We start from the raw sequence: 25,040 nt of genomic DNA on the forward strand, positions 1-25,040 counted from the left end.
GGACCATGTTTTACAGTTTACAATGTATCCTCCTCATGGTGCACCTGGGCAACGTGACTTGTCACGGCTAAATAGTCTACACATCTGGCTGCTGGACCTCACAAGGATTTCCCAGCAAGAAAAAGCAGCATGAACACCAAACTGCTATGCCATACAATTTTTAAAAAATTGCAAAAACAAAAATCAAGAAAAGCTTACCTCTGTCTCAAGTTGCTATGATTAATTTTGAAAGAGGTAGCAGAATTTGTATTGAGTAAGGAATAAAATAATGAAATGTAATTCAACACATGGAGGGAACTGGGGTAAAAAGGCTTTTTAACCCCCTTATTATCCTACTTCAGACATATTATGTGAAGACATAGCTCTCTGCAGAAGGCTATAATGCAGGCAAAGGTGAAAGGAAAGACAAGAAGAGGACGACCAGCAGCAAGGTGGCTGGACTCAGTTATAGGAGAGATGAGTGCACCATTTGGAAACCTGAAAGACTGATCGCTACCAACTTAATGGCACATAATCAATCAATCAATCAATCAACCATTATAAGAGTTTTAAAAATAAAATAAACTCTACATACAAGAGTTATCCCCAATAAGGTACTTCGAATCAGTGTGGAAAATGTGGAAAACATGAAGGATAATTTTACCATGCCTTTTACTATACATGGTGGACTTGTGCAAAAGCAAAAAAATATTGGATACAAGTACATACACTGATGCAGAGAATTTTAAAGAGCAATATTTTAAAGAGTAATATTCAAATGAAACCAGAACTTTTCCTGTTGGGGCTTATGGATAGCCAATTAGAAAAGAAATATTGGTTTTGTATATGGTGACTGCAGCGAGGTTATTATATGCACATAGATGGAAAAATACTGAAATACTTCATACTGAAATGGAAGAATGGATTGTCTGTAGGTTGAGTCATGGCAACTGGATTTCTTTCTTTTTGGTTGAAACATTTCGCTGCTTCTCCAAGCAGCTTCTTCAGTCTTACCAACCTTTGCCCAGACTGAAGAAGCTGCTTGGATAAGCAGCGAAACATTTCAACCAAAAAGACAATTCCACCTGGATGACTGAGAATCTTCATCAGCGGAAGAATGGATTGTGAAGAAGTTTGCATAGAAATGGTAAAATTGACCTGTTTGATCAGGGGTAAAACAATAAGTACTTTTATTAAAGACTGGAATCCTCTTATGGACTTTTTACTGAAAACGAGAAAAAACAAATTGGTGATTTATGGATTTGTTGATTAAAAACAGCTGAACATGGGAAGAAAGGAAATATGATGTAATTTTAAAGAAGCAGGTATGAAGATCTGTTCATCTGTAACTGCTGTAAAGAGATTGGGAATCACTTCTTTATATATTTTTCTTTTTTCTAATCATCTTTTATACTTTTATACATCTAATCTCTTTTATATATTTCTTACTTTCTCACTTCACTTTTTCTTTATTTCTTCCTTTCCTTTCCTTTCCTTTCCTAATTTCACTTTATATTACATTATGTTTATCTTTTATATCTGAAAAATTTTTAAATAAAAATTATTATTAAAAAACAGTTATCCCAGTCAATATCCTGTTTCCAGCAGTAATATTCTTATTTTATTTTACGTATTTGTTATTTTTATATCCTGCCTCTCCTCCAGGAGCCCAGTATTTTGCTTGTCTTTTACTGAGTGGGTGTTTTGTGATTGGCCACACCAAGCACAACTGTTTTGTAAGAGTACTGCTACCAAGCCTTCAGAATTACAGATGTGCATATGGACTCCCAAAAGATGGGGGTATCTTAAGCCCTGCACCTCATTGGCTCACATATCTCAGGATACGCTGCTCTATTAAGCTATCGTAATCTGCTACCCACATTTGATTCTGCTTCCATGCATCTGTCAAGGATCTTTTCATGTAAGCATTTCGGCTACACTGTTCCCTGTATGAGCCAGAACACAGACAAACACTGAAATGCAGAAATGCAAAACCCTCACTTTGTGATTTGCATCTGAATTTGATTGGTATGCATGGGAGAAGCAGTTATGATGTACAATTAAGAAAGAGAGTGTCCATAGGGCTAATAGGTACAAATGCAGAGAACCTGAGAATATGTTAGCTCAATATCATAAATGTGAACAGAGATCTTAAAAATCCACAAGGAGCTGGAGAACTCCTTTTAGCTCATCAGCTGGATACTTAGAATAAGATATATTACAAATACAGTTGCCTATTAAACAGTTCTAAAACAGAATAGTGACGAATAAGGAAAGAGTAACTGAAAAAGGGCACTAAGGATAGAGAAACATAACAAAATTATTTTGTTGGCAAGGCTTATTTCTAAGTAATATAGATGGGGTTCCTGTTTTAGCCTCCTCTTTTCATTGTCGCATGCACAAAGACTACAGAAAACTGTAGAAAAGTTTCAAAACAAATATTGAAAGAGGCCAAAAAATTAATTGGGATAGATGAAGTGAGATTTGGACATGCTATAAATTTAGAAATCATTATAAACATTATAAACAACATGAGCCATAAGCAACTGAGCTCTCAGTCTGGTTAGCAACTGATTTCTAATATACTCAGTAAATTCAATAGCTAAGGAAAAGTTTCAAAATGTCCACAGTGGCCAGAAGAATCAGAAGTTTGAAAGGGGGGGGGGGATGAATGGATATTTTGAGCCCACATTTGGGGCTCAAAAGCTGTTCTGTCAATGAGGTGCCTGAAAAATACCTCATTCAAATGATACAGAGTTCCAATGGGGTTAAAGAAGGATTTGTTTGTGAATGTTCCCCTTACTTTACAAGGGTAAAACACAAGGTCATGTACTAAATTAGGGAAGGAGGCATATAACAATTGATACTAGAAGGCTTCTTTTAATCCCCAGAATGCACAGCAGATCACATGGAACTGTCTGAGCAAAACAACAAGATATTTGTAGAGTTAAAGCATGTTAATGATAGTTATACTGCCAAGACTGAATAGTGAAATTCTGGGAAGCAATGAAATGAAATTGATCCCTTCACATCAGAGAAGCATCAGATCTACTATAGACAAGAAAATCATAGCAAAAATAGAGTAGCCATAATTATTAACGAAAGGATGCAGAAGTCAGTGCTTGCAAACCACCCCCAAATGATAACACATTATGACCTCAATTTGAATCCAAAACAAGTCAAAAAGTATTATAGTGATCCAAGTCTTTGTTACAACTACAAATGGAAAAGAAGTGGACGTTGAACTGTTCTATGAAATCTTGCAACACCTTGTTGACACAACACCAATTTTTTTTTAAAAAAACCTCATACTCATTATAGGTGTATGGAATGCTAAAGCTGGAAGTAAAATATCATCTGAATTATGGGGAAATTTGCCCTTGGTGTAGACACAAAGAGGGAGACACACTAATGAAAATTTCTGCCAAGAAAGCCCAGTGTTTATAATTCAAAATATTTGTTTCACTTCTTCCAACATCCTGAAAGGTTACTTTACACATGGAGATCACCAAATGGATAACACAGAAATCGAACTGAGTATATATAATATTCTGCAAGCAAAGGTGGAGAACTTCTACTCAGTCAGCAAAAAACAAGGCCTAGCGCTAATTGTGGTTTAGATCACAAATTCCTGCTTGCGAAATTGCAACGTAAAGAAAACAGATAAAATTATCAGACTAACAAGATATGACCTCAGCTATATTCCATATGATTATGTGGTAAGGTACACATTTATTATGTTAATAACATAATAACACATGTATTAATAATAAATAATATTAATAACACATTTATTATGTTAAGATTATGTGGTAAAGAACCCATTTCATGGATTAGATTTCTGCGCCATCTTGACTGAGGTACTGTCTTCCTGACTGGGGAGGTGTTTGGTCATGCTGTGCCCCCCGCTCCCACTTGACACAACCTCCACCTTCAGTGTTAATACCAGGGGGCGCTGGGTGGCAGCAGGGTCAATGAATCCTCTTGGCACCTTCAAAGATCCTCTTCTTTGACTTGTGGCTGGCTCCTGGTGAATCCAAAATCTGCTCCTACTGTGAGATGCTGATGGTGGAAAGGCCACCCTCTTTCAGTGGTCAGGCAGTGAAGTATGTCTACAAGCTGCCATTGGCTGCCAGAGGGTAAACTCTGCCATCAATTTTCTCCATGTTTCTTTTCAAGTGCTGGTGCTCCAGGAACTGAAATTTTGCTCCTTCCCTCAGGATGAGACTGTAGCTTCCTCCAATTTGTTCCTGAAAGTGGAAGAGGGAGGTGTGGAGAAGTCTTCCCAGCTGGCAGACATGGCTATAGAGCTCTCACAAATCCAGAATCAAGAATCACAGCACTGCAGCCTTAGAGTGATACAAAATAAACTATGTATCCAATTAATCCATCTATATCTGAGCATGACCCAATGGACCCATTGTGATCCCTGATATTAACCCTAACCCTATCATGTTAATAAAAAATTGTTGTTATTATGCAGTTAGCTGTACATCAGAAATATATTGAATGTATGATTCTGACAAAACAGTGTTTAAGAATGTATAGTTCAAGTGTGGTGTTAGTAACAATTGCCAATGTTGAGTGTCATTGTGACACCAGATTTGGGTTTGTTACTGTGTAATGTGACATGGATGGTTTTAGACCCAAAAAGACCCTCCTGAACCCAAACAATGCTCTGTTTTATTATTTAGAAAAGTATTTGGTAGAAACATCATTAATCAGATTCTTCCTAATCTCCTTATAATATACTTATATTACATTCATAACTTTATATTTATTTTCCTTTTGCTAGTGGCTCTTATCTATAAAACAGATGCAGCTTCAAGTGATGCATTATGTTTAACCTGGCCCTAAGTAGGAGGTATATTAAATAAAGGCTAGATATGTTTATGTTTTGCTGCAACATTTCCAGGCCCATATTAAATATTTTCCAGGCTGGGTGATTGGGGGCTGCATGGGAGGCAAATGGTGCAAAACCAATGGGCCCATGGATTTTTTGGGGTGAAAGTTCTTTGCATTTCCTTCCTTTTAGGTTTCCACTACAGATTTGTTTTTTAATTGTTTCCCACCACAAATGGGAGGAAATTATACCACTAGTTTTCAGCAACTATAGTCAAAGGTGACTCCAGCAGCCACTACAAATGGGTCTGTCTATTTCAAACTACCCAGCCCTACTTTATTGCAATGGTGGCATAAACAAAGCTTATAGGATGTAATGGTATGTGGGAAAGACCTTGGGAGACAGGACGAAGAGATTCTGCCTAGGGAACGATCAGATAAGAGACAGCATAGCCCGCAGCTGGATAGTGGGCGGGGCAAGAGGCTCAGAAGGGAAACACCGCCCCCCCAGTTTCTCAGAGTATAAAGGAGATGACGGGATAATTGTACTTTCAGACTTGCAAGAATCTGTTAATGTAGCTTTACAATAAAGTAGAAGTAGCTCATCTGGTCGTGTTTCCTGTCTGGTCTACCTGATAAGGCTGACATAGTATTACTGAGCACTTCTGTAAGAAATGGTATGATCTGCATTCTTGCCCTTTAACATTCTGAGGCCAAGTGTTATAAACAATCTGTGTCTTTCCAGAGGACAAGTGACCTAGCAACAGTAACCTCAATTTAACCCATGCAATTAATCTGCTTTTCAAGCCTTTTCCACCATTGGGATCCCCAATATGGTTGAAAATCCTATCAGCCCCCACTGTTCTACTGTTTGGATTGTGCGGAACTGAAGCACGATGACATCTGGAGTCTTGTGGCTGGAAGCAGCTGGTCTAGTCATTGCCTTTGCTGCACAGATTGACCTCTCCAGATACAGGGCAGGTTATATGCTTAACTACAGATATTCAAATAAGGGAATCCTTATTGTGAGTTTTCCTATAATCCACAACAAGTGGTTTCTAGTGGAGAAGCAAAAATGGCCAAGAAAATATACTCCTGGTGAGCTTAAAGAATTCACTCTAGGTGATCTGTACAGAGGTCAAGAATATTGTGGGCTATGATTCCCAATCTTGCAAGATGATGCTGTCAAGGTAATGCATGCTATATGCCAGCAAATTTGGAAAACACAGGAATGGCCATCAGATTGGAAAAAATCAACTTATATCCCCATACCAAAAAAGGGAAACACTAAAGAATGTTCAAACTATCGAACAGTGGCACTCATTTCACATGCCAGTAAGGTAATGCTCAAGATCCTGCAAGGTAGACTTCAGCAATTCATGGAGCGAGAATTGCCAGATGCACAAGCTGGGTTTAGAAAAGGCAGAGGAACTAGGGACCAAATTGCCAATATCCGCTGGATAATGGAAAAAACCAGGGGGTTTCAGAAAAACATCTATTTCTGTTTTATTGACTATTCTAAAGCCTTTGACTGTGTGGACTATAACAAATTGTGGCAAGTTCTTAGTGGTATGGGGATACCAAGTCATCTTGTATGCCTCCTGAAGAATCTGTATAACGACCAAGTAGCAACAGTAAGAACAGACCACGGAACAACGGACTGGTTTAAGATTAGGAAAGGAGTACAGCAGGGCTGTATACTCTCACCCTACCTATTCAACTTGTATGCAGAACACATCATGTGACATGCTGGGCTTGACGAATCCAAGGCTGGAGTTAAAATCACTGGAAGAAACATTAACAATCTCAGATATGCAGATGATACCACTTTGATGGCTGAAAGCGAAGAGGAACTGAGGAGCCTTATGATGAAGGTGAAAGAAGAAAGTGCAGACGCTGGCTTGCAGCTAAACCTGAAAAAAAACAAGATTATGGCAACCAGCTTGATTGATAACTGGCAAATAGAGGGAGAAAATGTAGAAGCAGTGAAAGACTTTGTATTTCTAGGTGCGAAGATTACTGCAGATGCTGACTGCAGTCAGGAAATCAGAAGACACTTAATCCTTGGGAGAAGAGCAATGACAAATCTTGATAAAATAGTTAAGAGCAGAGACATCACACTGACAACAAAGGTCCACATAGTTAAAGCAATGGTGTTCCCCATAGTAACATATGGCTGCGAGAGCTGGACCATAAGGAATGCTGAGAGATGGAAGATAGATGCTTTTGAACTGTGGTGTTGGAGGAAAATTCTGAGAGTGCCTTGGACTGCAAGAAGATCAAACCAGTCCATATGCCAGGAAATAAAGCCAGTCTGCTCACTTGAGGGAATGATATTAAAGGCAAAACTGAAATACTTTGGCCACATAATGAGAAGACAGGACACCCTGGAGAGTGGAAGGCAAAAGGAAGAGGGGCTGACCAAGGGCAAGATGGATGGATGATATTCTAGAGGTGACGTACTTGTCCCTGGGGGAGCTGGGGGTGTTGACGACCGACAGGAAGCTCTGGCGTGGGCTGGTCCATGAAGCCACGAAGAGTCGGAAGTGACTAAACGAATAAACAACAATGATTCCCAAAATAATATCTGGGCCATCCCTGGAACTATCACAATAGGATTCATGAAGCCTACGCAGATAATTTACAGCAATACCATAGAATCATTGTTGGTTCTGAGACAGACTTTTGTTTTTCTGCTTCCACTTCCCTTAAAAAGATTTCGAAGTATGGCAGGTAAATAAATAAAGTTGAGTTAGTGTGACTAGAAAGTAAAATAGGAAAAAAAATGGGAACAATTATTGTATCAAATTACCTTCACTTTTCTAAAGAACATTAATTTATATGCAAGGCTGGTTTGTCACTCATTCTGGAAAGAAAACTCCCTGAATGTTCATTTCAACCTAGACTTCGTTGCCCTCTTTCTTTTCACAGCATCTCATATTGAGGTATTACTTCTTTCTCCACAATTCTTCTCTGTTGAAGTCTATGACTCAGTAATTTGGAGTACGTGGGAAACTCAGCACATTAACACACATTAACCACACTTGGACTGATTAGTTCTATTACTCTGAAGTACCAACCCTTCAGATCACTTTAAGCACTGGACTATATTCTGGTCCCTGTGGCCTCCATGGCTTGCTCCTAAAAAAGCTGAGCATGGTGAACAGTATTTCCTATTAGCACAAGCAGAAGAAATAATATGCTACTGGCTGCATAGACTTAAATTTGCTGCTCCCTCTGCAGGAGTATCTGGAAGAGAGGTCAAAAATGTTAACATGGTGACCATGATCATGAGATTGAAGCCCCATCTGTCTCTTACATTCATCATGTAAAATGGATTGGGACTACAATACTAAGCATTCCTACCTTCCATAGTCATTAATTGGGTAATGCTGAGGGTTGTCATTCCAAAACATCTGGGGGTACCTGGATGGGGAAAACTAGAGAGAGGGAGAGAGAGAGATCTCAGCCCTGCTTCTTGGACCTTTTAATTCATCACAGAATCTTTTTGCTTCATTCATACAATCAATCAATCATCTGAGAGTACACAAATGCTGTGTTGCTTTACTGTCACTTTTTAAAATTTTTGAAAAAAAAATCCCCTCATCATTCTTTTGCCTTCTTATTCACAGATACGAATTACTGCAATGAAAAATGCCTGGCATTTTTGGTTGAAGAAGAAAATAAGTATCATTCCCCTTCGTGAAAGGTACTTTGTCTTGAGGAGTGTCACTGAAGCCAGCTATAATCTCCTGTTCCAGTAACAAAGATGAGCACTCTACTTTCCTCAAGTTAAGGAAAGCATTCCAAGGTTTGAATTATCTAACGAAACCCTAAAAATAGTTAAGTAGCATTGCAGATTCCTGATCAGGCTGTCTGTCTGGGCTATAGTCGTGCCACGGGGGGTGGAACGACAATTCTCTATTGACAGATCTCTCGTCTCTAAAAGCCCTTTGATAGTTTGGCAAGCTGTTTGATTCCCCACGTTGTATGTGGATCCAACAGGTCTGAAATTAGAAAGTTATAGCTGATCTCCTCAGCCACATGAAATGCAGCAGAGATTCCTTCCTAAAGCCAAGGGGGGCAGTGGCTTCAAACAACAGATGTAAGCTGAGCTCCCATAACTGTCAATTTTCAGAGGGTTTGCATTGATAGGAGAGGAGGTGCTACTCTGATTGATATTTTAAGGCTGTATATAAAGTGGAAAAATTCTTCTCACTCTCTGCTTGTCATACTAGGCTGCATTTGAATCCAGGGGACTTGATGACTACTTGCTGTTGTATTTGCACACACTGGGAATAAAGAGGAACTGAAACCATGCCAGAACCCACTAAAACAGCTGGTAAGTTTAACTGTTTCTTCTAATACATGCATACATCTCATCAAAATGCAGAAAAGCACATTTTCAATCCAGCTTGCAAATGAACAGAAATCAGAGAAGGCAAACTGTATTGGTGCTATATCGAATTTCTGTTCATGGAGATCTGCTAAGGTATGCCATTAGCACAAAACTAAAGCAACCTACATCATTATTAACCACATTTGAATGGCTTTATAGTAAAGATTAGAATGCTCTGCTTAACTGGAAATTACAGTATGATTTGGGTTGCATGCAGGTTTATCGGGATTGTTGGTAGTTGTATTATTATTCTATTATTACTTCTTTTACTACTGTACTTAATTTTTCTGAAATCATCCTGTCCTAACATCTGCAGATCTGGAAATTTAACAGGCAGTTTTCTTTGTATTAGCTTCACAAACTCCATCAATTTTTATCATGGTAAATAAACCACATGGTAAATAAACCACTAAAAACACATTTTTAGGTTCATAACTTATAGTTGATATATATGAAAGTACAGTCTTTGTATCTTATGATCTATGCATTAAATTTCAAGGGTCTTACCTTTGTTCCTTGCCTGAAGTTTGGAGAAGGATTTTATTCCTTTCTAGCAAAACCTTTATGAAGAGTTACAGTGCACGTTTACAAACGTTTAGTCAAGCACTGCACAGTGGGCAGATTGGGCAGATTGTCTGGTTGTTTTTTAACAGCTAGCTCTTGAGATTCCTCAACTTTCATGAACAGAAGTTCCCAACAGCCCATCTATTGGGTCTTCTTTCTTCTACAGTACTTCTTCTTCAATCTGCTATGACTCCAGGCCAGGAAGCCTCTTCCTTTGCTTTATACTACTCTTTTAGGAATACTTACAAGATCACATACAGGCCAGTTCTGTACAGGGCTAGAAAACTTTGGAGACCACCATAGACATATTTGGAATTTTGAGAGGCTATTGTGGGTGCTCTCAAAAAATGGTTGTCTAGCATTTACAAAATGGCTGACAAAAAGGGTTTGGCCATTCACAGAACACCTATTTGCCAGGTGGTGAAATACTGACATTGCTGTCCACCCCACCAGCTGTGTGCCCTTTACAACCTTTGGCTTCTTTTTCTGTGCAGGTCAAATAAAGGACTATGTACTAGCCACCCACCATTCCATTTTTAAACAATGCCTCAGAAGCCAGTGTGCGGAGGTATTCTTAGAAATAAAAATGATCCTGGTTGCTGGCACTTTGCTTTGTCACATGTCACATTATTTTTCCGAAGCTAAAGTAATAAAAAGATTGGAGTCAGAAGTGGGGAGGGAAGTTAGTAAGTGCCACTGAAGGATGACTGCAGGCACAATGTACCCACAGGACTTGTATTGCTTTTCAGTGCTGTGTATTCTTTCTGGGAACAAAGTTCTATTAAGTTGAATGGGATTACTGTCCAATAAGAAGGGAAAGGATGGCAACTTCAGTTCTCCCTGAACAAAACCTGCCTGGTTCCTTCCCATAACATAAGTCCACACTGTACATCAGCCTTAATGACATCCTCTTAGGAGAAATATGGCAACAACAGAATCCTTTCTTTAAGAGTTGATGTAGCTGTTGTTCAAAAACACCTCTTGTGGGATAAACACACCTTTTTAATCTATGAAAATGGAAATGATATTTGCATGGGTAATTTCCATGTGTGAAGTCACCATCCTTATTGCTCTCTGGATTAAGAGAACATCTGGAAAAGGAGGTTGTTATGCTAGCAAACTCACACCCTCCGATGTGTTTTAGGGGATTCTGTTTGCTCTCATGTTGAGAGCATAACTCACTTCCATTTTAGGGATGTGGTAATACCCTCTGGGCATATTAGATAGTGCCACAGTGGGGATTTCACCTTATCTGCGAGCCTGTGGCAGGGATGTTCTGAGTGTTTTATGAGGTATGCTTTAAATGACTGTCCTTAGTGTGTTTGACACCTCAGATCATCTATTTCTAGAAGCGTGTTAATGTGTTTGACACCTCAGATCGTCTATTTCCTTTTTCTTTTTGCATTCTGTGCTGATAATATGAGTTAATTCATTACAGGTATTCCTTTTATGGATGACTTTGGTTTGTACAATGGATTGAATGTGGTATTTTTTCAAAAACTTTCCAGCTAAGTTGTGACTTAGGCTAAAATCTATCATGTAGTCTGTGATTTAATGGAGTGCTGTGAGGTTTGAGCTGTTGTTTCCAGCATTTACAGTTAACTTTCTGAACATGGTTGAAGCTACCTTGTTATCATGTGTGTTACGAACATGGTAAGATCTATATCACTACTTATTTCCCTTCTGATGGCTTTGTTGATACAATCTGCCAGTTTTGTATTGTCTTAATAAGTGAGTATTTCCTTGAAGTTTTTGTAAGAAAACTTTAGGCGAAATTGCAAGCTTGCATATCCTAGAAAAATAATCTAGAGAAGTGATAAACACAACAAGGTTTAAGTTCAGGATCTTTATCATTATTTTTTTATTCTGTTACAGACATAAGAAAAAGGTATATTCCCTCTCTTTCTCCCTCTGTCTCTCTCTCCCTTTCTCTCTCCCTCAGTATACAACAGGTACTTAGTAATAATTTCAAAGACCCCCTATGTGATCAGACCATGTTAATATTATAGTTCTTGACTGAACCTAAAGACAAAATTTAGTGACCTTTCAGAGTAATCCAACCAGAGTGACACTTAAAAAACAAGTAAGGAGTAGACTCTCCCATTAACAGATTACATATAAAAAGTACATAATGAGAAATATCCATTATTCTCAAGGATTAAGATTTAATTTCATTGTCAGCTTTTAGAACATATTTGTCCCTTTTCTGTCTAAAAAGAAAGAAGAACATTGGTTGAGATCACCTTTCCCAAGATGGGGGAACTGTAGTCCAGTACGTTAGGAGGGCACTAGGTTCAGGACAGCTGATTTTCTGCAGCATTGGAGAAAAAACCAGCAAATCACTTCTTTACCTTCTATTCAATATTTTAAATTCATAACCCTGTGTTTCAATTGAGAACTTTATACCACTTGCTGTTGAGCTATTTAGTTATAAAGTTTTCTGTTCTCAATAAACAAGAGGTTAAGATCTCTGTAAGCTATAAGGATTTTAGCACCTCCAAATGGGATCCAGCACTATACAGGGCTGAGTCCAAGGCAACTAGCGTTGACAGACTGAAAAGATTTATTTTCTTGCTGCCATAGTTCTGTAATGCTGGAGGACAATGTATGAGGTATCTTCCCCAAAATAGCTGTACAAAATATGCATGCAAATTTGAAAGCCCAAACCCTACGCAGGCCTTCCTGCTAAAGTATTCTATTTGTAATGCAAATGGGGTATATATAATTTCTCTTCAAGGTAGGATTAAATTAGCTATATGGTCTCTATTACCAGGCTTTATTTGGACTGGCTGATTTGTGGATCGTGATAGAGAGGCAATTAAAATTATATCTGCAGCTGAATATATAAGAAATGCTAAGTTTTACCAGTCTCATGATTCATCTGTTCTGTGGTTGTTATGCCAGAAAATGGCTGTGGACAAAACTGAGCATCAACTAACAGAATCTCTGTTCCATTGATCTATAGTTCTTTGGATAGAAATATCATTGATATGACTCCACACAATGGAACTATCTTAAGAGTATGCTAGAATGAAAAGAGTCTAGAAATAAAATGTGTCACCATCCATCAACCTCTTGCTATGTGTAGTGGTGCCATTGCGTGTGCATTTCATATAATGCTGCATATTTAGATTGCTTAATCTGTCTTACACACTCACAAGTGGGAGATTGGTAGAAGTGGAGAGTCAGAATTGTTCACACAGATACAGCAGTATGCAAGGCCAGATGGAACATAACTCTAATCTTGTGGATAGATGTTTGCTACAATATTCAGGTACATTTTTTTTTTCACTTTCTGAACCCAGGTGTTCTTTACCTCGGACTCTTGCCATCAAGTGTCAGTGCAGGGAACTACTTCCATGCAAGTATTTTTGGATTGGGATTGCATCATCCCTCTTGTAATACAAAATACAAGTCAATGTTGTTCAATTGATAATGTGTAGGAGTCATTGACTGGCTTTTAATTTTCTCTAGTAAGCTGAGAGGTTCACAAGATTGCTAAATCAATTCAGTTTTATTACCTTTAGGCCATAATAAATTCAAGTCTCTATTTTTATAGTACAATAGTTTAGGGAGACTGAAATTATGTTCCAAATAAGTGAAACTGAACACTATACAAATAAGTTCTTTGCCTATGTAACTTGTTATCTTATTTTTAAATAATTTTTTTAAAGTCCCCCATGAGGGGGAGATGGGCGGTGAATAAATTTATAAATAAATAAATATTTTAAAAAATGAGGCTCCCTTCTTCTTGAACATGACTAAAGACTTCCGTTGACTAGGAGAAGCCCTTCAGGGCATCTCCTGGGATTAGAGCTTGTTTTTGTAGCTGCCAGTGTGAGGATATAATGTATTTTGTTCTTTCTGCATTCAAAGTAAATGTATTCTAATAGTGTTGGATTTAATGATGGGAAGGTGATTGGTTTTAGCAAATGAATGACATTTAGAATAATCAAATTCCTTTTTTTAGCTATAGAGATTCATGCAAAGACTACAGGGACAAATGGAAAACCATATTAGGACACCATTCTTCTGAGAGAGCTATTGGCTATACATTGTTAAGTGCTAATGAATTGCTATATAATGGCTCATTGGAGCACCATAATAGAATGAGTGACTAATTGAATATTTGCTAATAGACAATCAATCTTTGGAGGATCTTTTTCAACAACTGAAAAATTAGTTTGTAATTGACAGATAAATGGAGCATTTAAAAAGGGTAGAACAAGACTTTTAGTTTCTTCTCTGCAACAGAAATGAATAAGATGGGGAAGGTTCTGAGAACTTTGATCCTTTAAGGTTAAGCACTAAGAGCTATGTTAATTGTTAGACATCTTCCCTTTTCAGGGGTCTCTGACCCATGTAAAAAAGGGATAGGGCTTCAACTATGTGCTCATAGACATCATTTCAATTTTTAAAATCACCTCTGAGGATGCCCCTACTCTTTCTTCAAGAGCCTCCAACCTGGAGGAATCCACTTTATTCTGCACTAGTCAGACTTATTCTAGAATCCAATGTCAATGTGGGATGTTGGACTTTTGGAAGCATTACAAAAGGACAACAAAGGCAGATAGCAATATATATGGGTGTGTGTGTGTGTGTGTAATTTTTATTAAGGATTTTGATTATAGTAGAAACTAATATGAACTAAACTTAAAGAAAGAAAAGGGAATAGAAAGAAAGAATAAAAAATGCAAGGAAAAATAAGAAAGAAGAAAGGGAAAAGAAAGAATATAATAAAAAGAAAAGAAATATATAAATATATAAATAAAGAAGTGACTTCCAATCTTCACTGCAAGAAGGCTAGACGAATTTAGTAACTTTTCACCCCCTATAAGGTTACAAACAAATTTATTTATTTTATTTATTCGTCATATTTCTCTACCACCCATCTCGCATATAATGACTCTGGGTGGTAGAGAAATATCTCTTCATCCCATATCTCATCCCTTATCTATAGGCAAGCCCATAAAACATCAAATTTTCAATCCTGGTGTCAGCAAAACATCCATAAAGTGTTGCCAGAACTTTGCAAAAACATTTGTCTTATTTTAACTTTGATCAAATAAACCAACTTTATACCCCTTCCTTTTACTTCTATGTCTTAATCTTTAGTGCAAATATTGTTGTAGGATTTGATTTCTGTTCAATTCTTCTTTATCCCACCACACAGACTTCTTCAAGAGTTTAACAAGCCTCTTTTGTAAGTCCAGTAAGAAAACATTTTCCAGGTCATTTTCTTAGTTTGTTATTTGTATTTCCCCCTTAATTTTTAAAATTCCAACCAGTTTATCCAATAAAGTGTCCTTTTCCAAATCATTCTCTTGGCCTGTCATTTGTAGTTCCACTTTTGGTACTTTCTCTGTCTTTTCAGACAAAATCTGCTGTACAACTGTCATTCCCTCATTAACATCTTTTGCACATAGTCTATCTATAGAGTCAGACATCATTACTGACACTGTTGATATTGTAGGTAATCTGTGGGTCCATTCTTCAAAGACCTCTTTAATATTTCCAATGTTATGACATTTTGTGTCATTTTGTAATTCCCAATACAAAGCAGGGTTGTATTGTTTTTTTCCTTCTACTTAGAATCTTTAGTCTCCTCTAGTGTCCAGTTTCTAAAATCATGAAGTTGCTTATCTTTGTTATGACATACAGTAATCTAAGACAGCCAAAATAAACCAGGTTCCCACAAGAAGCTACTTATTTTTTATAGCTAATTCCAACATCATATAGTAAAAGTCAATATTACAAATTTATCTGGACCCTTAATCTGTTTATAACTTTCTTAGATCAAAATCTTATTTAGCTTTTTGCTCTTTGTTTCAAATTCTTTAAGTTTTTAAACTTATAATTAATTTTTTCTTTTATTCCAATTTGAAGCTAAACTCACCTGGCAACTTTTCAAACTTGTTGTTCTGTAGGTCTCTAATAGCTTTAAGATTATTAATAGGCAATTCTGAAAGTGATTAGAAAGTGAGGCTTGCAAACTTAGTATCCTTTAAAAGGCTCTGCTGTGGTTATGAGCAAGATGGCTAATCTCTTTGTCTCCCAGCGCTCAGACCTTCAGAAGACTGCTGTCCTGTGGTCTCCTCATGAGAAGCAGCTGTCCAGAGCATATGTGGGTGATCTCCTGTCCTCTTCTTGTCCAGAAATGCTCTGAAGAACCAGTCTACTCACCGGTTCTTCAGTCTTTGCTGTGGTCATCAGCTCCACTTTTATGGAGAAGTTTTCAGTTTGCCATGCCTCCCCCAAAAGTCCATGAAAAATAAATCTTAAGATTGAAGGAATAAGGGAATATTAGCCTGGGCAACAAATATTAAGTGGGGGAATATAGTAACACTTTTCAAAGCCCTGAAAGCTGACCCATAGAAAAAAGCAACTGCAGTACTTGTTTTCTGCTATCCCAGAGAACAGATCTAACAGGCTTAACATCTAGAGGTAGATTTTGGTTGAGTTTCAGGCCAATGTGCTTGACTACAAAAACAGTCTGACAATAGGGGCAGGTGTTTGCAGATTATAGAAAGTTACAGGAATGCTTCTAAAAGAGAGCAGATAGCCATCTGTTGGGTAGGTATGGAGCAGAGATTTCATCTTAATGACTATGATTTTCCCACTTCTTTGTGGGCACTGTCCACAGGAAAAGCAGAAGTCAATGGGAAGGGCAAAAGAAAGGAGATTATATGAATAAAGGTTGCAATGAGCAGATGCCAAGAAGTAAAATTTGTTCTACTCATGGCTCACAGGTTGAACTGATAGAATCTTGGACTTTATTTCTCTACATTACAGCTAGATGAAGTTCTTACTTTTGAATGCTCCTTCTTCAAAATATCTCTTTGCACTGAGTAAACTATCACAACAAAGAAATAGTGCCATCACTGATGTGCTGGTTTACCACATGGAGGGTTTTGTTTTGTCTAAAAGGTTGACTTACTCATCTGCAGTCCAGATTGTTCTTATGTCAGTTTGGTCAGATGTTTGGAACAATTTCAAGTATAACCCAAATATTCTCTTTACTAATATAGAGCAGTACAGGCTACCACAAGGTGGAAAAAAAGTAAGCAAAACAATAGATCCTGCTAGAGAATAGTCATGGAGACTCTATACCTCCATATTTATTATCCACACCTTTTAAGGTCTGTTGGAGCCAATCAGAAGGATGATTAGAACAGCTTTAGTAAGCTGCTAGTTCAGGGCCTTTTTAAGGAAAATAGAGAATGTACTGTGTAGTTAAACTAAGACATGCTGGTAAATTATGAGGTTTGCATGAAGATCTCAGATTCAGTGCCTGGCATCTTAGGTTGAAGAATCAGATTGCAAATGTTTGGAAAAGCCCCAGTTGGATATGATTGATAGCTACTGCTAAAGTAAATCCTGGCCTAGATGGAAAATTATCTGAGTATAAACTTGCTCTTGATACTTTAGAAAAAAATTAGGAGAACAACAATTTATTTCATTTCAGGGCAATCCCATTTATTTACCTTAATGGCCATTCGGCTATTCATTCATACCCATGTAACTTTTAAGGCTGTCTGATTTAATAGAAAATAATTCTATTTTATCTCCAGCAAGAACAGTTAAATGCTATATTGCCTGCAGTTCTTCAGAGAGAGATAGTATTCACATCTTTATCCCCCTTGCTCCATGTCTTAAGACATTTTCACCTTCTTTGACCATTACATTCAAACATTATCTCTTAAGAGAAGACCACAGACTCAGATTTTATGTTGATTTCATAATCAACATAAACATATGGCCATCTCCTTGTGTAACAGACCCAGCCTTGGAAAGAGGACCTAACCTCTGCTGGTACAAGTGTATTTTCATGTTCATCTCCCACACTTCCTCCTATGATATCAAATTAATGTTGACCTTCAAACCTCCCACTCATAATTTTTGCGTCAAGATCATTATCCTTAATTGAAAATATGCATCCCAGTTAAAGATGATCCAAGTAGGCTGTTGCTAAACTGGTAAAAGTTGGAAAATATATAAGCCAACATTTGATCACAAATTATAAGACATTTAGTTCACTACCTACCATCTAGGGCTACTTTAAGCTCTCCTAAGAGTTCATGGCCTCTGGAGAATGATTATTTTTCACTGAGCATCAGATCCCTTCCCACACAAGTACATATTACAATATCACAAACTAATTTTGAAATTTCCCAGCGGGCAAGGAGTTTGAAAAGTACAGGCCAAAGTATAGTTGTCAAGTTTGTAAATCATAGTCCTCAACTAACCTACTTTACCACATTGAATCCCAACTGATAATTCTGAAGGAAGATTTTCTTATATCCACACTGTTGTAGTGGATACTTTCTGATAAAGTATCCTTCTACAGGTTGGATTTACCTTCAGTTAATTCAAATCTTTCATGAGTTGACACTAATCAGTGCTCCTGGAAAAATATAGATAACCACAGGTATGTGTAGCAGTCAGGAAGAAAAGGGGACAAAGCATCTACTTGCTGATAGAAATGCTAGTTAATCGTTTTGTGATTCCTTTGGGAAGGGAAAAAACTGGTACAAACACTGAAATGAAATGCAAATGTGATGAGCAATGCAGCCAAAAAACAAAGCTGAGAATTGATCCCCAAAAGAGTGTTCTTTCTGGAGTGGGAATGTTTTTTTTAAGACATAAATTATCCTCCACAGATTAATTGATTGATTGATTGATTATTTAGTATACTTGTATGCCACTGCAATCAAAAACGACTTTCAGCAGTTCATATAGAAAAAAAATACAATATAAACCAAGCCCCATACAAAAATAAAAACACAAGAACACTGCAGGAATAGGAAGAAAACAAAAGATGGTGATAGCAACTCAAATCAGGGAAAGGCTGTCAGAAAAAGTTTGGTCTCTAAGAGCTTGCAGAAACCAGCAAAGTAGGTACCAGCCTGATCTCCGTGGGGAGGATCTTCCACAATAGATACATTCATCCTGCACAGGTGATATATGTCCTGTTCAGACTATGCAAACAGGCAGAGTAATATTAAAAATACTCTTTATTAAATAACTATTTACAATAAGTAAGTCCTTGAAGTATGAAGAGCTGGGTTCAACAAGCCCAACTGGGCCATGACGAGGCAGCAGAAGAGGACTCCCTAACGGAAACTGGGAGGCTGGAAGAGACTGGAATGCAAGGTGCTGCTGAAGCTGAGGACACAGGTCTCGAACTGGAACTGTACTTGAGTTGCTCTGGCACTGGAACACTGGCTGGGGCTGATGACCCATGCCAGACTGGAAGCCAGTAGCTGGAGTCTCGAAGCAAGACTATGAACTGGAAATGAGGCTGGACTCAACTAGAAACTCTGGACTAGGTTGGAGACTTGGAGATAGACTGGAACTTGGAGCAAGGCTAGACTTGGCTGGAAACCCTGGACTTGGCTGGATTCTACGGACTGGAGTCTTGGAGCAAGGCTAGACTTGGCTGGGAGCCCTGGACTGGGCTGGATTCTCTGGACTGGAGACTTGGAGCAAGGCTGGGAACTTAAAGCAAGACTAGACTGGGATACGGTTTCACAACAAGATAGGTGTGAAACTCCTGAGCAAGGCTGAGCACCTGAAGCAGGGTTGGACTGCACTGAAGGCACGCCACAGGACTGAGAATCAAAGGCACAAAGAAGCTGCATGGAAGATCGCAGAGTTTCAAGGCTGGATGCAAGGCTGAGATCACTGGGCATGTCAGATACAGGATCCTCGATGGCAGCAGAGGCAGGATTCAAGTCCTCTTCAGCATGGAGCAAAGGTGCTGATTCCTCTTCGGCAACAGACGCTGTCTCCGATGTAGGTAGGGACTCTTCCGCTGAAGCTGCAGGCTTGGAGGATCAGTTGTCTCCGGCAGCCTGCTCTTTGCGTGTCTGCCTTTTATCCCAATCCTTTGCGTGCCTGGACCCTTCTGCAGCCAATCAGGCTGCCTTTTCTTTTGTGCGCTTTTCTGCCTGTGGTTGGCGTGCACTGATTGGAGGATTCGAATCTTCCCCCGAATACTGGCCAATCAGTGCCTTGGACTCTTCTCGCGCTGCTGGCTCATCCTCAAGTTTTGTTTTCCCGGTTTCAGCCCTGTAAGTTTCTATTTCCTCCTCTGACTCAGAAGGAGTTTTGCTTTCTGAGTCAGAGGCAGGCTTGACTCTGACAATATACTGGAACATGCAATCAATAATTCACTTTTCAGTACATAAGAGGATGGTATGCGTGTGCAGAACACGTCACACTTTTTTTTCCTGCTTTCCTTGGATGTAGCTGTTGGGCAGATAAATAACAAATCCATTATTTCTCTTTCCAACCTTTCAATAGAATAATTTAAGAAAATCTTAACAAAGCTGGAGGGCACAGGGTTGCTTTCCCCAGCTTTACATACAACTAATCCTATGTGATAGATTTCAGTGTAGAGCAGCCTTTCTCCACGTTTTTGACTCTGGAGGAACCCTTGAAATATTTTTCAGGCCTTGGGGAACCCCTGCACATTCAGGCTCAGATACAGGCCAGAAGTTACAAGATTATTACATTCGCTTCATGTGTAGGCCTGTATATATGCATTAACGGTGTTCTTGAACTAAACATAAAGAATGAAACTTTCCTCTTTGATGTGAAGTTGCCCGAATTTGAAATAATTTTTTAAATATACCATGATCTCCCATGGAGCCCCTAGTGACCTCTCGCGGAACCTGAGGGTGCCACAGAACCCTGGTGGAGAAACCCTAGTGTAGAATGTTTGGAGCACAGCCCTTTTTGCCCCATAGGAGGAGCTGCAGAGGCTGGAGATTTAATGAGGTTTGTTGAGAACTGTGAATTTTCCTAATTATTGTTCGTTCATTCATTCATTCATTCATTCATTCATTCATTCATTCATTCAGAGGGAGCTGGGAATAAGGCAGGAATGAACGTAAAAGAGCAAACCATATTCTTCCACTTGAATGACTATGTGCAAAAAAAGGCTGGTGTGAGTTTGATAAATGAAATTAGTAACCAAATTAAAATGATTAATGTAGTTATCAGCCTTCTGTTTTGTTGTTGTTGTTGTTTTGTTTTTTGAGGTCCACCAGTTTATCTGCTAGGCTTCCTAGTCTGAAGCTTCCAAGTTACTTGCCGCAGCTCCCTACGTTCACTGGCTGAAGTCCACCTACTATCTCAACCTATTTTCATGCATGTGTTGACCATGCAAACAGGATTGAAAGAGAAGTGCAAATAAGAAACACAGGGATGAATATCTAAGCATGGGATTCCATGGGCCTGAAAAGCATTGCTTCTAATCTGTTGGAACTCAGAAATTCTACAGAAGATTATTCTTGATGAGGTTTATGCTACAAGTTGTTATTATGTGTGGGGTATATAAAATAATTCTAGTAGTAAATACATATTTAATTTTATGTTTTTGGTACAAAATGTAGTTTTAAAAGGCCTTTGAAAGTGAAGGGAGGGCATACACAAATGCAAGCATAATCATGATTTTATTTTCCCACAAAATGGGAACTGTCATGCTCTTAAAGATGAGAACAATTAAAATGCTTCTTTAATTGAGGAGTTGCACATTTTCTAAATGTTTTTCAATTATCTATGTTTGCAGAAAATTAGAGAAACACTTCCCTAAGCAAATATTTTAGAATCAAGGCAGCAGAAGCAAATTCAATTTTATTTCTGTAATCATAAAGATGCTTTGATTTAGTTAAATGTAAATGGCAGAATTTAGGGATGGCAAGTAGCATTACTTTGAGGGGGGGTCGTCCTAATATAATGGGAATATAAAAGCATTTGTAAAGCTTGTATAGAAGGGAGAAATATATTAGTTATATGCTTTATAGTTGAAATATTTTTCACTATGTGTAATGTACATACAGTATAGCCAGAAATTTTATAGACAGATGTCTTAAGAGGGCATCTAATAAGCAATTATTATTATCTCCCTCCTCTATCTCTCTCTTTATCTTATTGATAAAAATTTTTGTAGTTGCTGTACCTTTATCTGATGGAATAGTGATGGATTACTTTCTCAACACTTTGTGGCCAAGTTTTATTTAAGGACCACAAATGAAGCAATCTGTCATGCACTACACATATCCTTTCAAATTAATCTGATCTTACATTCAGTCCATATGAGCAATATGGTACTTGTTTGACAACATGACTGAGTACAGTAGACATAAGATATTTTAGACTGAACAGTGAAGAGATGTGTTTCATAGAGCTTTGCAAAATCGATATGATATTAGTGTCATAATTCTTACATCAGTCTGTATTTAAGTACTTTTCCTCTATATATGTTAATTTGTCCTAACTTGATTGTCAAAGTATAAAAATCATTTAGACTAAAAGAGAGCACCATTTCATATTTGGATCAGTTAGAAAAAAAATCTGATTTATGACTATCAGTAATTCAAATAGAAATTCAATCATTCATTCATTCATTCATTCGATTGATTGATTGATTGATTGATACAGCCCACCACCTGGGCAGCTTACGACTGAATAGAAGAAAAAAAAACAAAGGAACTAAAACAAAATCCAACCAACACCTGGAACCAAAAAACAGAATAATAGAATAACAAAATGAAATAATAACAGACTAAAATCAATAAACAATTGATTGTTAAATCAAGGTTTAATGCAAATATAGAAAGAATGTGGACATATGTTCTGTTTAAATGGCTGTTTAAATGGCTGCCAGCTCAAATCTGACAAATAAGGAATCGTAAGAAGGAAATGAAGTTGCCCATGACCTTCATCAAACAATAGTTTGAGGAGGCACAGAGGTCATTTGGTCAGAAACCTCCACATGTTAAAGAGATCAGCAACTTTTTCTAGAATTGTACAGTTATATGATGGTCCAGTCACCCCACTTTCAAAATTGCAAAACACTTGCCATATCATGACACGAGATTCAGCGATCATTTGGAAGATCTGATCTGAAGTTATCTTGTGTGAGATTGCCTAAATCATGCAAAATATCTTATGCAAGACAAGGCAGATGAAATTTTGCTAGATTTTGCAATGTCAATTTGTTTTTCTAAAGTGCTTCTTAGACATAAGAAGTGGTTGCCCTGATGTCTATCAGCGCCCCGATATCTGAATCTATATTTGCATCTGCATTTCCATCTGTATCATCTCTTAAATTTGTGTCACTATTTCATTCATTTTCTGCAGATCTGTGCCCTCTTTAGTCCTTTTCATTTTTTTAAAAAAAATAGCAATGCAATTCTGTCTAAAAATAGGAGTGATGGCAATGTATAAGTAGCCACCCTATTTTCATCAGTCAGCAAATGGTCTGGCAGGAATCAGGCCCCTTGGTTAGCTTTGCAATTGGTGTAAATCAGGATCCATAATCCTCTTCTTGGATGTCTAAACTATGAAAGCATTTCTCTCTGTGAATCTAAGTAACAGCTGTGCTTTTACTCTCTTAATTAGACGTCACATCTTGATATTCTAGGTATGTTCTTCTAGAAGTGTGTAAAGCAGAGATGGGTAGATTTCTAACCTTGTTGCATATACTGTAGCCTGCTTCAACAGCACTGCCTTTGAAACTTCAGGACAACAGACAGAGTAACACAAATTTAGACTGAAATCCATTGCATACTTTATCAGATACTGGCTCACAGTGAACACAACAGAACTTACTTTTTAGTAAATATGCATATGTACAATTCATCTGGGATCATTTGATGAAAGTGGAGGCTAATTAGTAAAAAGTACAAGTAAAATAGCTGGAGGAGATCTGCTTCAGATTTTGGGTTTTGTATCTGATAGGGAATGGATACAGGGGCTGCAGAGTGCAGCAGGAAGGAGACTTCTGCTTTACAGTGCAACCTGGCCACCCCATCGTCCTTTAAGCACTACATCTGTTCTTAAGGATAGCCTGCAAGGTTCTCTATGGCTTGTGTGCCACAGCAGGAGTCTCGGTTCTGCCTGATGTGCAACTCTCTCCTGCATGGACCTGTTGGCTGTTAAATCACAGCTGGGAAGCACGCAGAAGGAAGGCTGTGCCGTGCAGCAGGAAAGAGATTCTGGGGCCCTGAGACTCTGCCTCCTGCAGCCTTTCTGATCCACCTCAGTTGATGCAATGGGTTTTGCAATGCAGCGGGGATCTCCCTCCCACAGCAGCAGACAACTTTCTGCCCCTCGTCAGCTGTTCCGTCTGCACACAAGAGGCTAATGACCAGAGTCTCCAGTTGCTTACCCATTGAGCTTTAGGGCTGTCTCAGGATTTGAACTTGATCTCCCTATTAATAGTAAGGCCTAGTGGCAAAGGTGGTTGCTACTCTCTGAGAAGAAGAAAAATGAAATTTGGAATAAATGTTTCCCCCCTTTTTAAATCTTAGTTTTCCAGATTATATCTTTGAAAGACACATGGGAAATCTGGATTTTTAAAATGCAAAGAAGGCATAGGTTTTCAGTTATAAAATGTCTTAAAACATGTTTTAAAAGACAGAGGGGCTTAGAGATAGATTTGAGTGTCTTCAGCACACATACAGATGAGGCCTCACTCTATGCTAGAAGGGTGAGAGGGAAAGTGCAGAGTAAACCAAGGGACGCCCATGGAACATGTTCTCCAGATCCCTTCCAGTAAACCTCTCTCAGTGTGGCTCAAGAGATTCTGCTAGACAAGTTCTGGAAATACAGGGTGCCGTCTTTGGTGCTGCAACATACCTGCAAATGTTCTTCTTTCTGTTGTGCATTCTTCGTTTCTCAGAGTTGCATCCCATGACATTTATATGCATACAGGAAATATTAAGAACTGGGAATTTAACATCACAAATGCAAAAACATGTACATTAAAAATTCTTCAAAACTTCCACAGGACCTAATGTGACACCAATGCCTTGGTGTGGCCGTAGACATCACATATAAGGCATAGTAATGTCACACTTACTTTTTTAAAGAATTTTATTAGATTTCAGAAAAAGATAAAAGATACAGAAAAACAAAAAAAAACTACAAAAAAAAGGAACTAAAAAAGTATGAAAACACAAGAGAATTTTTTTTAAAATAGTTTACAAAAAGAAGTGACTTCTGACTTTAAACATCAAGGATATATAGCAATTTTCCATAATCAATCCCTTACTATATATTAAACCAAAATCACATTATTTCTATAAGTCAACCCCTTACACATCACAAAAATCACCAAATACCCTTGCTCCCTCCCCTTATATTAAAAGAAAACAAAAAGTATAAATCACCTAATCAACTTTCCCCCCCCCCAAAATAACAATTACTTAATTATTCCCTTCCTACTACTATTCTATACATTCCT

The 25,040-nt window shown here is 38.0% G+C and overlaps 1 protein-coding gene across 5 annotated transcripts in view; it reads left to right on the top strand.

The window, feature by feature from the left end:
* The first annotated feature begins 9,052 nt into the window (after positions 1 to 9,052).
* The window catches only part of MYBPC1 (myosin binding protein C1), a 116,872-nt gene continuing 100,884 nt past the window's right edge, over positions 9,053 to 25,040 (top strand). For all 5 annotated transcript variants that reach the window (XM_063308432.1, XM_063308434.1, XM_063308433.1 and 2 more), the window contains exon 1: positions 9,053 to 9,163. In XM_063308432.1, coding sequence (XP_063164502.1) covers positions 9,139 to 9,163 — 25 coding nt within the window. In that variant the 5' untranslated portion in view covers positions 9,053 to 9,138. The remainder of the gene's footprint in view (positions 9,164 to 25,040) is intronic.

Source organism: Candoia aspera, chromosome 7 (assembly GCF_035149785.1).
Source record: "Candoia aspera isolate rCanAsp1 chromosome 7, rCanAsp1.hap2, whole genome shotgun sequence".
In the NCBI taxonomy this organism is placed as follows: Eukaryota; Metazoa; Chordata; class Lepidosauria; order Squamata; family Boidae; genus Candoia; species Candoia aspera.